This window comes from Enhydra lutris, unplaced genomic scaffold (assembly GCF_002288905.1).
Source record: "Enhydra lutris kenyoni isolate GAN:26980312 unplaced genomic scaffold, ASM228890v2 scaffoldscaffold6, whole genome shotgun sequence".
NCBI lineage: Eukaryota > Metazoa > Chordata > Mammalia > Carnivora > Mustelidae > Enhydra > Enhydra lutris.
The window spans coordinates 10479358-10493232 of record NW_019154090.1 but is presented as its reverse complement, the minus strand read 5'-3'; the positions used below and the strand labels follow the sequence as shown (position 1 = coordinate 10493232).

The following is a 13875-nucleotide window of genomic DNA, read 5'->3' as shown; positions in this document are numbered from 1 at the left end:
AGCTACAACAACTCGTTTAAATGGTGAAGATTCTGCCCTTGATTCCATTCATAGGTCATCTGCCCTGGAAATGACTATGGGCCTTCCTTCCTCTGTCCTTCTCTTACTTGCACTTGAAATCATGACTGGAGGATTTCCAGGATATGCAACTTTCTCCTTATATACAAATTTTTTGAACACAACTCCCGGCTAATTTGCAATTCCACTTAGATTTAAGTTCTAGTGAATGTTACAGTTGTTTAAAGTGGAGTACATTGATGGGAAGTAGTAAAGAATTCCAGAACGGTGACCCTTCTCTGGTTCAAATTTGGATCTGTTTTCAAGCTGACCTTCTACTAGTAGTTGATAGAAAATACCTTATTTCCTAACCAGATGCACCATCAAGAATTTATCTGTGTCTTTCTAGAGCACCTCACGGTGGCCAACTGGTAACTGGTGTTTTGGAATGCCGTTTCTGAGAGGTGCGAGCACCCTCTTCTAGTTTGTTTTCTGAGGGGGGACGGGACATTTCGGTGTGACAGGCTTGCAGTTGGTGCTGACCAGGTGCACAATAGGGTAGGTTAGAAATGAGGATCACGATGGGTAGAAGAGACCACTGCCGAAGGAAGGGCAGAGGCTAACCCAATGCTCTGTGAAACCCATGTACTTAATACATCCTAATTCCATCAGTAAAGAGTGTGTTTTCCATTACGCAAATTAAGTGATTCTCAAGCTTTAGTAGCACAGAATCCCTGAGAGAGGATTTTGGGGCCTCCATCCCGAGGGCTTGATGCTGGCCGTCTGGGGTCACGGTAGGGAAAGCACCCCTGTATATAGCAGCACTTACTTGACAAAAGCCAAGTTTAGTGGCTCCCAGTGGTTTCAGTGGGCGCCGCACCTCCGTCACAGGCTTTCAGATCTGCCACTTGCTTTGTTCTCTCCTGAAACCCGTCTGTCTCTACAAACAGGCAGGCATTTGGGTTGGATACATAACTACAGGGCAAAGGGGCAAATCCTTTTCTGCTTAGCTCTTAAGAGAGGGACAAAGTGCTGTTTGATGGAGACCAACGATGGGAGAAGAAAGTGCCTCAATGTGCTGAAAAGCGAGAGAAATCCCGCTGCTCGTTGGTCAGACTCTGGAAGTCAGGGCCATAGGAGAATTGGAAGGACATAAAGGAAAGTCTCCTGGGAAGAACATTTACAGACTTGTTCAGTCTACAGTTTATAGACATTCTCTAATTAGAAGGTGGCAGGTTGCCACAGCTTTTATTTCCAGATTATTCCAAAAGCAAACAGTAGCAACGACATTCTTTTAAATGGTTTTTATTGAGACACTTTTAGGGCTTCTGCAACATGGCTGGTTGGGGATCTTTGTTTCCAGTTCTTAGGTGGCCGAATTCTTCTCCAAATGCCAACAATGCCCATTTCGGCCACCTTAGCGAGGCAGCACACTCATCTGTCTCTGCTCAAACAGGAACGTACACCCCCCTCCGCTATTCTATGCGAGTCTCCTTACAACTCCATGTAGGCCTCCTGAGCCCGGGGTTCCATCCTTCCCACCTAGTAATTTATTAGGCAACCTTATTTCACCCCAAGGGCAAGAGGGCTTCAGTACAGCTGCTATTTACTATCCTTAAGAGAAAAGTATTTCTCAGTGCCAGTTCTCCTGATGTGATCATCTGTGGCATCTTAGTTTGGGGACGTCCTGTCCTTATTGTCATCAAGTGCGTGTCTATGGAATTTATCCTCCTTATAGAACAGACAACTCCAGGCCAGCCCCAAATGCCCTAAAGGTCCTGGTCTATTCTTGCACTTGCTCCTGTAGTTTTTGAGAAGCAGGACGGTACCATTTTAGGAGGTTGGTCAACTTACTTTGGTCTTGTTAATGCTTTTGTTACAGCTGTTTTTTGGAAGGAGTCTTAAAAATTATGGAAGCTAGCCACTTAAGACCTGTTTAGACCAAAGTCCCCGAGAGGTGCTTGCTCAGCTTCTGCCCTCTGTAAGGTTTGGAGCTTTCCATCATTGTAATTACTGAAAATGGTCGCCTAATACTGCCTCCTCATACTCTTCCACTCTTCAGTCCAAGCTGCTCTTGGGAATGATGTAGTAAATATACTAGCTCCTTTGATCTTAACAGCCCTTCAGGTGTGTGATCTCCAAAGCCTTTTTAGTAGCAAGATGGTCTAGAGAATTACAACAGAAGCAGAGAGTAGTTGCCTGTTTAGTACAATTGTTCCCATTGTAAGGTGAAAACTAACATTTACTTCCTTTTAGAAGAAAGAACTGCCAGGGCATTGATACTCTGCTTGCAAATTAATGCCAGTTTGTTAACATCCTTTTATCGAGACATTTACATACATAAGCAGGCTCTGCTCCTTGACAAAAGGGGAACTGAAAAACTCAAGGATGTTTATTTTTGCAGTTAAAAAGGGGAAAGACAAAAGGAAACCAAAAGAAGTTTTAACAGGTGCCTTGAGAGAAAGCATTCTTAACGCCAGTGGCACATCTTGGTCTTCTGTTCAGTTTCCTCAGTGGCCACGGCTTCCGGCCCCGATGAAAGTGAGCCATGGCGTCGGCTGGCACAGGACATAATGGACACATAGGATTGTAATTTGTAATAAAGCAAATATTTACATTAAGCACAATACAGCAATTTATTTAGATGCTTAAAATGAATACAAAGGGAAATAAAGATCACAAAATTATACATACTACAACAGTGTGTCATATATTAGATGGTATAAATGAATACACCAGGGTGGTGTTTAACTAAAGATAAAACTAAATATCCAAAATGCAGCACTCAGTGGTTTGCTGCTTCAACACAACACACTTTCATACAGATCTAAAAGGTGTCAAAATTAGTAGCTGCAAAGTCAATTCTTGCCTGTGATTTTTAGCTTAAAAGATTTCAGAAAACAGATCTGAAATGCCAGTTTTTGTTTCTGTCAGCTGTAATGTCAAGGATATTCAGAACGAGAAAAATTCTATAATACAAGAGAGTCCAGATATATATCTTATGTGGCTGGCCTCTGTTGCGAGATTGTACAAGGTTATGTGCAAAAACTAAGTCTGTCCAAAAGTCCATACTAGCGCAGTTTCAGGCTTTTGCTAGGTAAACTAGATAGAGCGTTTATTACACAGCAAGGGCAACACTAAAAAAAGAAACAAATCTAGATGGGTACACAATAACAATATCATAGGCATCACTTGAATAGGTCTAAAAGACTGTACAAATATACATTTCAACTATTCAGAATGAATACATGAAAAAAAATTGATTTTCCCCAAAGTCTACTATACACATTGGACTGGTAGCTTGAATGTTGGCCCTACACTACCGTGTCAATCAGGGTAACGCTTCCCAAGATCATCCAACCAAACATTTTACAGAGGGAAAGAAATGTTGAGAAGGCAGATAAAATAAACCTCTGCTTTTCCGCATGTGCGTTCGTGAGCCACCAGCTTACGGTCTTTCACATTTATTTACTGTGTCTGTCACAGCAAGTTCTGAAGCCAGATCAGCCAGTCGTGTGTCACAGACATGAAAGGAACCACCGGGATTAGCAGTGGCCTCGTATCCCCACAGCCCGGTGACCCAGCACTCAAAAGGCGGTACCAGTCAGAATACAGCTTCGCAGTCCTACCGGAAGGAGAGCAGGGCAGAGCCCCAGGCGGCAGCCGGTCCCCGGTGCCGGAGAGCCTGGCACTCAGGCCTGCTGGCTGCTCAGTTTCACTCCGGTTAGGCCGCCGTGCATCGGCTCGGCGACCCCATCAGTCATGTTGTCAAACTGCTCCCCGTCCTCACTGTCAATTGTGCTATTCTGCCACTCAATCTGTGGGTTAGATAAGCGCTCGTCATTTTCAGATGCGTTCTTCCACTGTGACTGGTCCTTGGACCAAAACCCTTCAACTTTTCCATAGGAACTATTCTTCCACTTCAACTGCTCTCTGTCGCCTTGCACGGCAGCCTTTTTTTTGGCAGCTGGCTTACTGCTTCTTGCGTCCTCACTCTGGGAAGACTCATCAGACCAGGTTCCCGCTTTCATTTCACTTGTGTTGTCCTCCAAGTCCGACACCTGTTGGGAACCGGGGCCACTCTCGGACGGAGAAGCACCGTCCTTCCACTCCACAGCGTCATCGTGGTCAACGTCACTGTCAGAGGCATCGCGCAGCAGCTTGGCCGGTTCCTCAGTCAAATGAATAGTTTCGTATTTTGAACCATCCTCCTCTTTTTGGTCTAGCTTCTCCTCAGATTCTAAAGCATCCTCAGAAATGACCTTCGGTATGTGCTCCTCCGAGGTATCGTTGGGGATTTTAGGCTCGACTTCAAACACAGGGTCAAAAGGGCTACCACTTCCATTGGATTCTTCCTCCAAATTTTCAAAACTGTCTGAGGAACTGTCCTCTTCCTTCCCAAGGCTGAGCTTTTTGTCAGCAGTTTTACTAGCATTGACTCGGGAATCCTTCTCGTCATGATTCTCAAACAGCCACTCAGCATCAAAATCCATCTCGTGCTTCACTTTGTTTAGTTCTTTCATGTTGAAGCCCAGTAACACACCAGGCTTGTACTTTTCACAGTCTCGGACACACTTCTTCCTCTTGTTACTAAAATGGGAAGCAATGTCACTCTTCCACAACCACAAACTGGCAGCCAGCTTCTCAATTTCTCTCCTGGTGGGATAGGGCTGTTTATTGAAATACTTCGTTAGGAAGCTTTTCCTGGCTTCATAGGAATCATCTTCATGACCCTTGGGGTCTAAAGCTAAAACAACAGGCTCCTCAGGCTTCTCTTCAAAGAAGCTGGGCGAATCACTATCATCGTCTAACTTTCGCTTTTTCAGCAAGGGAAATTCCACTTGCTCGTAAGTGCGCTTGACAGGTGCCAGGCCCGGTGACTGATTAAGCCGAGAGGGTGCATTTGTCTTATCCTGGCCATTCTGGGTCTTTCCAACACCCCTGCAGTGAACTAGATGCAAAGTGATAGTCGAGGCGGTCATGTTGCTGGTGTACACACCAAGGCAATGGATGCATTTGTAGGTGAGCTTTTTTTCCACGGGATGAACCGTCTGAATAACTTGGTGCCTCTCTCGTAGGTGATGGGCAAGTGCATCAGATATGGGTCCTTTTAGGATTGAAAAGCAAAGTGGGCAAAGGGTTTTCCCAACATCTTTTTTATAGGGTACTGCAGCTTGAGGTGAACTTTTAACAGGGATATCTGCCTTCTCCTGAACTTTTGGCTGTGGCTTTGGAGGGACCGGAGGGTTATTCTGGGCATGGTAAGCAACAGATTCAGCTGGGGCATCCCTCAGGTTGTATGTGGTTACAAGGAGATGGATATTAGTGTGACTACCCTGCTGCAATGTCAAATCAAAGCTCAAAGTAGAATCTGTTTTAGGTCCCATCTCTTCATCAATGTGAACCATCCGCATGTGTGCCGCCATCTTTTCCACGTCATTGAAAGTTGAACGGCAATATGGGCAAGACAGACCATGAATTAACATGTGGTTGAGCAGGGTATCTGTGGGCAAATAGCGATTACAGTAGAGGCATTTGCTAGTAAAATTGTGTATTTTCATAATGTAGTTGGCTACTGCTGGGACTTTCTCAGCTTTATGTTCTTTTTCGAAGTGCACACTATAAACATTTTCAGGAAAAAGCTCATTACAGATTGTACATATTTTCCACTTCTGAGTTGAGGAAGTATTGGCTGGGGGAGGGCCCGTGGCAGCTGCAGTAGGTTTGGAACTGGACTGACCTAATACTCTGGATGCCTGTGACTGGGAGAGGGAGGGAGACTTTAACTGGCCTGATGAGAGAGAAGAGGCATTAGCAGACTGCAGGGAGTATCTTGCTGGTGCCTGGGACCTCTGCTCTGACCCAAGCCCGTAAGATCTTCCATTTCCACTTGGAAGTAGCTGCTTCACAGACTGAGACTGCTGAGGGATGGAGACTGGTGCGTTGCCACCTAGACCTAGTCTCATTGACTGACCAACGCCATAGCCCTGGCCTACAGATTTGACTCCGTAGTTATTCTGCTGTAGGTGAACATTGGACATCATGTTGACCCCTGTAGAATTTAAGTTAGGCTTTGGTATTGAGAGTCGATTTACCATCTGCTGTGATGGCAAAGACCGGACATTTCCAGAAGCAAGGGAACCTATTCTTGATTGGAGTCCCATGCCCTTCTTCTCTTGAGGTTTGGGAGCAATTAGCATCAAGGGCTTAGATCGGGGAACCACCACATTTGTGTGCCCAATCATGGCAGTGACCTGATAGCCTATGCGTTCATGGTCTTCGATGACGTGTTGTACCAAAGCTTCGTAGGACTTTGGCATGAAAAGGCATCTCTTGCAGTGAATACTACTCTCTTCCCGGGCATTTGAACCTAAAGGGACTGCACCGTTGAGTGACTTCTCACCTGCCTTTGCTATGTAAGGCGCCGCCACATGCTGAAAATGTTCCCTGTAAATGTGCTTCCTAACGATTTCATACAGAGGATCTCGGTAAGTGCACTTCTTACAGTAATAAACAGCTTGTTCTACACTGTCAGCCTGCTTAGGTTTAAGGCCGTCATTTTTGCTTTTATCTTTGAAAGTGCTGAGGCTGCTACTTGGTGCGCTGGCGTTTGGAGCATGAAATATTTTAATGTGTGTTTCCAAAGTCTTTTTGTCTGCATTGAAGGTACAATAAGGGCAATTAAGGAGAATCCTATTTTCAAAGTCTTCACTATGGACATTCCGGAAATGACTTTTGTAGGCAGAGAAGAATTTTGAAGAAAATGGACAAGCACTGCAGCAAAAAGGTTTTGTCCGGTAGTCCTAAAGAAAAGACAAAACCTGGAATCAGAATGCCACTTCAGAAAAGATAGTAACAGGTTCTAGATTTTCTCCCCCAGATGTTCTCTATTTTTAAAATAGAGATATAATGCTATTTTTAGACCTGAAACTCAAATGCATCGATATAATTTTTTTTTCCTTTTGCAAAATTAAATTGTTAAATACAAATCCAAACGAGAAAACTGTTTTAAACCAAATAATTTTATTTGGGTCTCAGAGTATTAAAAAAACCCCTCAATTCCAAGCTTCCCCTCAATGTTTAGAAAAGATCAAAGTCATATTTGCTAATTGGTTTTAGAGAAGCCAAAGACAAATGGCTTCAAAGATAAACATTTTACAGTTAGAAATGAAAAAATAAACACTGTGAAATCACCCTCACTCTTGCAAAAGGTTCCAGATTTACTATTCGGTGAAAGTCAGGGCCCAGAGTGCTATAGCGCCATTAGGCAGTAGGACATAAAGATACACCTTTCACCCCTCCCATCATGGAAAATCTTCAAAAATCTCAAAACATTTCTTCCCTCTGATCGAAGTGCAGTGTAGTATTTAGATTTCATCACTGATCAAAAAGCTACTGATTTGAAGGGCTGGCTTTCTTCTACAAGCCATGGTCTCTCTTCTCAAGCAAGAGCAGCTTCAAAAGAACTAATGAAGTGCTAGCCACTTTGATTCAAATTAAGAAGTTAAATAAAAATTTCCCATAGAGGGACGCCTGGGTGGCTCAGTGGGTTAAGCCACTGCCTTCGGCTCAGGTCATGATCCCAGGGTCCTGGGATCGAGTCCCGCATCGGGCTCCTTGCTCAGCAGGGAGCCTGCCTCTCTCTCCGCCTCTGCCTGCTTGTGTGCTCTCTCTCTCTCTTTCTGACAAATAAATAAATAAAATCTTAAAAAAAAAAAAATTTCCCATAGACTATGAGGAGTGCATGATGTTAAAAATCCAATGAAGTACTGCAGAATATACTGGTATCAAAGAGCAACTTCCAGAATTATGCTCATTAGCATTTGTGCAGTTTGTCCTTTGAAGACCAGTGAAACACAAGCAGGGCAAGAGATTATCTTTTCTCCCTAGAAGCCTACTTTGTTTCAGATACTGGTTTGACACAAAATAAAATACTCTGCTTCTCCTTAAAGCTCCATCCCCTATTCAGTGTTAGAATGTGAAGCTCTGGGATTTGTTAAACCGAATTAAGTGACATGTCCCACTGGAAGGCTTTTACATTTGAAGACTTCGGGGTGCATACATTTTTTTCCTGGGGTATGGATAAGAAAAAACCAGGTAACTATACTATCAAATTTCTGAGGCAGTAAAAGTACTTCCACAATTTAAAATCTTTGCCCAAGTATAAGAGATCAATAATTAAAGAACTAGGGGTGCCTGGGTGGCTCAGTGGGTTAAGCCTCTGCCTTCGGCTCAGGTCATGATCTCAGGGTCCTGGGATGGGGCCCCACATCGGGCTCTCTGCTCAGCGGAGAGCCTGCTTCTCCCCCACGCCCCGGCCTGCCTCTCTGCCTACTTGTGATCTCTGTCGGTCAAATAAATAAATAAAATCTTAAAAAAAATAATTACAGAACTACAGTCACTACTGAAATAGTTAATGATAAAGTCTGCAGTTACCATCACTTCTCCCTGTGGAACAGAAACCACTACCTATACCACCTTCTCTGTTACATCTTTACCTCCTGATACTTGCTGGCATCACTGGTGCCTTGGACTACCTAAGAGTGTTCTTAATTCCAATTTGAAAAATTTAAGTGACACCTTTCTGTCACTACTGTCCTATAAAGCCACCCATCCCCTTCCCCGTGTGCTGGCTTAGCAACCCCAGAGGTTGGATGATACCAACACAGAAAAAACCACCTTCTCCAGAAATAACATGAACTGCGACAGACACAAAAAAATGACAGATGGCCTAGATGAACAGAATATTGGAGGGTACATTTCGGAAACAGAAATAGAAGAGCAAAAGTACTGCTGATATACAGTACACCTTAGAATGTTTAAGTAACAAAATTTCCCATTATTACACTTTAAAGTTTTAGTCCAATGACAAAAAAGATTCTTCCTAGTTCTCGCTGCCACTTAGGAAAATTGAAATAATCAACTTTGACATTTTCCACACAAGGTTACTGCCCACAAAACAATGCATCACTATGAGAGGCCTAGAGCTGAAAAGGGAGTACAGCAAGGAGGTTGCCATTTGGGGAAGTCCCCTATGCTACTTACCTGATTTTTTGTAAGTGAAGGGTCCCACAGTCCTACATCCTCCCATGTAGTGTTTTTCAAATAAAAGTCATTAGGTTCAAACTGTTTAAAATCCTAGAAAAACAGTGAAAGAAGTTTACAAAAACATAGTGATATCAACTCTAGCCCAACCTTACTTATAAATCCCATCTGTTAGCTAGAACTGGGAAGACACACAGAAAAACCAATCCCACCAAGAACTAAACTAGGAATGATAAGGCTCAGGAAATAAAGGCATACGGAAGTTGTATTCAACATTTCCTAACAATCGAACATTCCCCAAATGGTCAGCTAGGTTTCCAAGGAAACCACTGGAAGTTCTAATAAAGTAAAAACTTCAGCCACGTAGTAATACCAAAGCTCCTTTCATGAGAGTATTGTTAACTCCTCAGTTGTAGCATTAGAATGGAGTGTAAGCTAGCAATGTTTGCTTACAGCACCATGGATGTGATATTCTGTTTCTGAGGGGGACAAAGGGTGGAAATGGATGGGGAAGAAAACTCAGGATCTCTAAACCCACAAAAGGAAGAAAGCTATCCGAAGAAAAGCAAGCAGTACTACGTTAAATTTATACTCTTACGTAAAAATTTAATGGCCCGTTTCCCCCCAGGCCAGGAAGATACAAAGTCTCAGGAGAAAATTCCCCTTGACTCCTAAAAGGTTCACAGTTCAGTGTGGGAAAATCAAGCACATATAAATTCCACAGTATGTAATCGGTGTAATAATGGCAGGAACACATCAAATGCAGGATAGAAAAGGCACCTGAACATTGGAATTATTTAGTCTTATGCAGATTATTCCACTGAATGCAAAGTGGAATGAGATGGACTGTTTTATCGGGCAGATCTGCCTGAATTTGAGGGGATGGAGAGGCAGTGAACTTCCACACTGGGGATAACGTAACTAGAGAAGCCCACTTTTGAGAAGCTTCAGTCTTCATGAAAATACCCCCCCCCCAGTATTATTCATGGGAGTCAGGAAAAGAAAATCTGTTGCATGAAGGAAATTACTTTTTAACTTTCAATTCCATCCAAACAGTTCCTGAATGCCTATTATGTACCCAGCACTGTGCTAGGTGCTGGTTATACACGGAGGGACAAGGTAGTTACGGTTCCTGGCCAGATGGAACTTAAAGGCTAGTGGGGAAAACAGCTTTAAATATTTCAATCAGAGGCTCTGACCAACTAAACCGCAAGACCTAGAGTAATGAGATCTGGAAAAGGAGGAGACCAGTACACTGGCTATCCCACAGGGCTGCTACAAAGCTCAGAAAAAAGGTCAGAAAAACAGTTTGCAAAAGTCCAAACTGTTATACAAGGGGGAAGATAATAGTGTATGATGGGTCAGAAGGGCCAACAAATGCTCGTCCTAAGGAAAGAGACAACAAGCACCCAAACCACGTGCCTCACCAATCAGAAGGTCAACCAGAACACTCAGGCATATCAGAACGAGAACAGGCTCTGGAGCCTGCAGACAGACCTGACCATACGCTTAGCTGGGAGGTGGACCTAAATCTTTACTGGTTCTTCACTGTAAACTGGAGATAAGAATTCCTACATCCCCCCCAGGGGCTGTCCTAAGAATGTGAAATTAGAGACAATTTTAAAGCACCTAAAATGTCTGACATGTTACACCCTTACCAGTAGAACTGCTTTTGCTTCATGATGCAAAGATGAAAAAGCCCATTTTAGGGAGAAGGGAGCGAGTTAAGTCAATTGAGAAGGCTCGGGTGAAGCTAATGCTGCAGTTACAATTCAGAATCATGACTAAGAATTAACCAATCCCGGCTGCTGACACAAAGTAATGGATCAGAAGCTGAGTCATGTTAAAATTTAAAAAATGGCATGCTACTTACTTCTATGTGTTCTTTACAGTATTCCAACCCAATGTCACTAAGTATTTTTTTCACAGTTTTCCGGGCTTTTCTTAAACTGCCAAGATTGTTGACAGGAAGTTGGAACATAGTTTCTATTGGAAAAAAAAATTTAAGTCAAGTCAAAACACGTACAACTTGTAATATTTCCTACTTCCACTGATGGTAGGACCACAAACCCTGGCCCGCTGACAAAGAAGGAGAGTAGATACCCTTATCTAGTATGTTCTGATTACTTATAAAGCAGACAGGCAAAGTAAGTGCTCTCTGATCTTTTCTATTTTTAACAGGGTGCTTTATGTTATATATCAAACTGTGGGTCTAATCTGGCACAATTCTAATTAAGTTCATCACCAAACTGGTTTTTTTAAAGTTGAGAATTAGGTTAATAATACCAACCGATTATCTTAAAATTGAGTGTTAGTGCTTTTCTCCTTGTGATGTTGAGCCTCTGAAAATAGAAAAATGTTCACCATTTCAGCATCATTATCACAAAATTTTGAGTGCCAGGGAAAAGAAGTTTTTGTTTTCTGGGAACTGTCCTGCACATTGCTAAGAAATATGCTTTAGTGTTTCCAAATACTACCCAAACTAAAGACACTACTGGTTGTGTACCTAGCCCCCCAGCCAGCAGGACCCCTGGACAAAGGCACTCAGCATCAGGGCAGATGATGACTGTGTTACAGACTTTAGGGGATCCTCTTGAAAAATGAAAAGCTTACATGTACGTGTGAAGGAACTGAAAAATTCTTTAAACGACCTAATACATTAAAAGCACAAATTTAGGTCCACTTCCCCCAAGTTCCTTAAAAAACAAAAGTTAAAATAAAATTAGTATTTGTATGGCTTCTACATGACCATAAATGTTTCTTATAAAATACGGTAAGAATTTATCATCAATGTAATAATCCAAATAAATTTTGTAGAATATTAAATAGTTCCAAAAACCAAAACCAGTGGCAAACCCAAAAGCCAAAGCAATAGGAATTAAAGTTTAATACACACAAATCTGGTTTTCTGATTAATAAAGGCTGTTACTCTATAATACCACTACCATTTGTAAGTACAACCATAATCAACTAATCCAAATGCAATACAGTATCATGTTACCTCATTTATTACTCTAATCCAAAAATCAATATTAACTATGAAATATGGAAAAGAGTAAAGCCTACCAAAACAAACAACTCCTAAAAATTCTGAATTTGGATGTGTCATCAGAACTGAGAAGTTTCAAAATATTCTACATGAAGTACAAAGTATAACTGAGGCCAAAAAAGAAATGCATTTCACTAAAAAACACTGCTTACTCTTCCCATCCTCAGCAGCTAAGAAGCATGACTATGTGTCTGTCCTTCACACTCTCTGCCATCCAACAATCTGCATATTACTTAAGAGTGGACTCAGAAGTCACTTTGGTTACAAATTAATGTGCATTCAAAGACAGATCCATTATTCCTTGTGGAAATTTTATTGCTAAATTGTTTTAAACCATCTTTTTGAAAGTATTAGATCAATTGCTGCTTAATGAAACTTCTCACAACCAGGTCACTGAGAGAGAACCACCCGACAGCAACGTTTCAGAAATACAGCAAATGTTACAGGCTAGTTCTGAAGAGCCCAGGCACCAAAACAGATGCCCACCAACGCCCAAGTTTGAGAAGAGACATCTTGTTTCTCTATTCATTTCATAAACTCTCTGTGGGCCCAAATCCAGCAGTTCTTTTGGAACTTCCCAAGTCAGTCCTGCTTCACTTAAGAGGAGAGATGAGCCCAGAAGGCAGCCACTGGTTTTCCCCGCCTTCTGGTTATATGCAGCTGAAAATCTCAGCAGAAACAAATACACAATGATTGGGAAATGTCGCCACCACTGAAGACACCAGTCTATACAGAAAGCACCCAGGGAGTTAAACTGCAGCCAAGGATAAAGGAAAACTCATTCTCCTACGGGCAATACATCAGGCTTTCTCAGTGCCCACCACCCACGGCTAACCAAGTTGTCTTAAGCACCTCCCTGCATGGTAGGCACCCAGTTTATACACCTACAGTTCTGGAAATGTCAGTATGTTCATAAAGGAGCTTCATTACAAGAAACTTGGAATTTATAAAATGTGGTGTTTCAGCCATGGAGTAAATCTCAAGTCTACTTAGGCTGAATTAAACAGGCATATAAATACTGAACACTGCTTACCAGAAAATGTTGTACAAAATTTTTTTTTAAAAATCATTAGCAACTAGGAGGAATCTAAATTAAAGTTTACACTGAAAGATGTAGAATTAAATTCTTGGCATTGTTAATGGATCTGGGGACTTCTCTTTGCCCTCTCCCCAGATAGAGGTACCCTCTATGTATTTGCTTATGGAGGTCACTTAAGATTTTGTCCATCTGGGGCTAGAATTACTCATTCGTTCATGTGTGTTAGCATCATCAAAAGCATTTACAAAGACTCCTGTTTTTTAAGTAAAACTTCATAGAACAGGTACACAGTGTTAGAATATAAGCAAAGAAGGGTCCCTCCTGCTCTTATCCTTCTGCCATGGAGCTCCCCTTGTGTAAGGGGCCACTGTTCTATCAAGCTTTTCTGCAACAAGCCAGAATTCAACTCTGTGAGTGTCAGCATTATTATGGGTGACAAGATAAAGAACTCAAGGGCCCTACAGGTTGTTTTCCCCAGCCTCTTGCTTGCTGTTAAGAAAGAACTTCGGGGCACCTGGGTGGCTCAGTGGGTTAAGCCTCTGCCTTCAGCTCAGGTCATGATTCCAGAGTCCTGGAATGGAGCCCTGAATCAGGTTCTCTGCTCAGCGGGGAGCCTGCTTTCCCCTCTCTCTCAGCCTGCCTCTCTGCCTACTTGTGATCTGTGTGTGTGTGTGTGTGTGTGTGTGTGTGTGTGTGTGTGTGTCTCTCAGTCAAATAAATAAATAAATAATCTTAAAAAAGAAAG

General features: G+C 42.4%; 1 protein-coding gene across 6 annotated transcripts in view; it reads right to left on the bottom strand.

The window, feature by feature from the left end:
- Positions 1 to 2619: 2619 nt before the first annotated feature.
- The window catches only part of LOC111141921 (activity dependent neuroprotector homeobox), a 31096-nt gene continuing 19840 nt past the window's right edge, over positions 2620 to 13875 (bottom strand). For 4 of the 6 annotated variants that reach the window (XM_022494773.1, XM_022494772.1, XM_022494774.1 and 1 more), the window contains 3 exons: positions 10916 to 11028; positions 9043 to 9135; positions 3690 to 6800 (listed from right to left, as the gene is read on the bottom strand). In XM_022494773.1, coding sequence (XP_022350481.1) covers positions 3690 to 6800; positions 9043 to 9135; positions 10916 to 11023 — 3312 coding nt within the window. In that variant the 5' untranslated portion in view covers positions 11024 to 11028. Of the gene's footprint in view, positions 6801 to 9042; positions 9136 to 10915; positions 11029 to 11332; positions 13659 to 13875 lie in introns of those variants that run through there. The other 2 variants (XM_022494776.1, XM_022494771.1) reach the window with 2 other exon arrangements.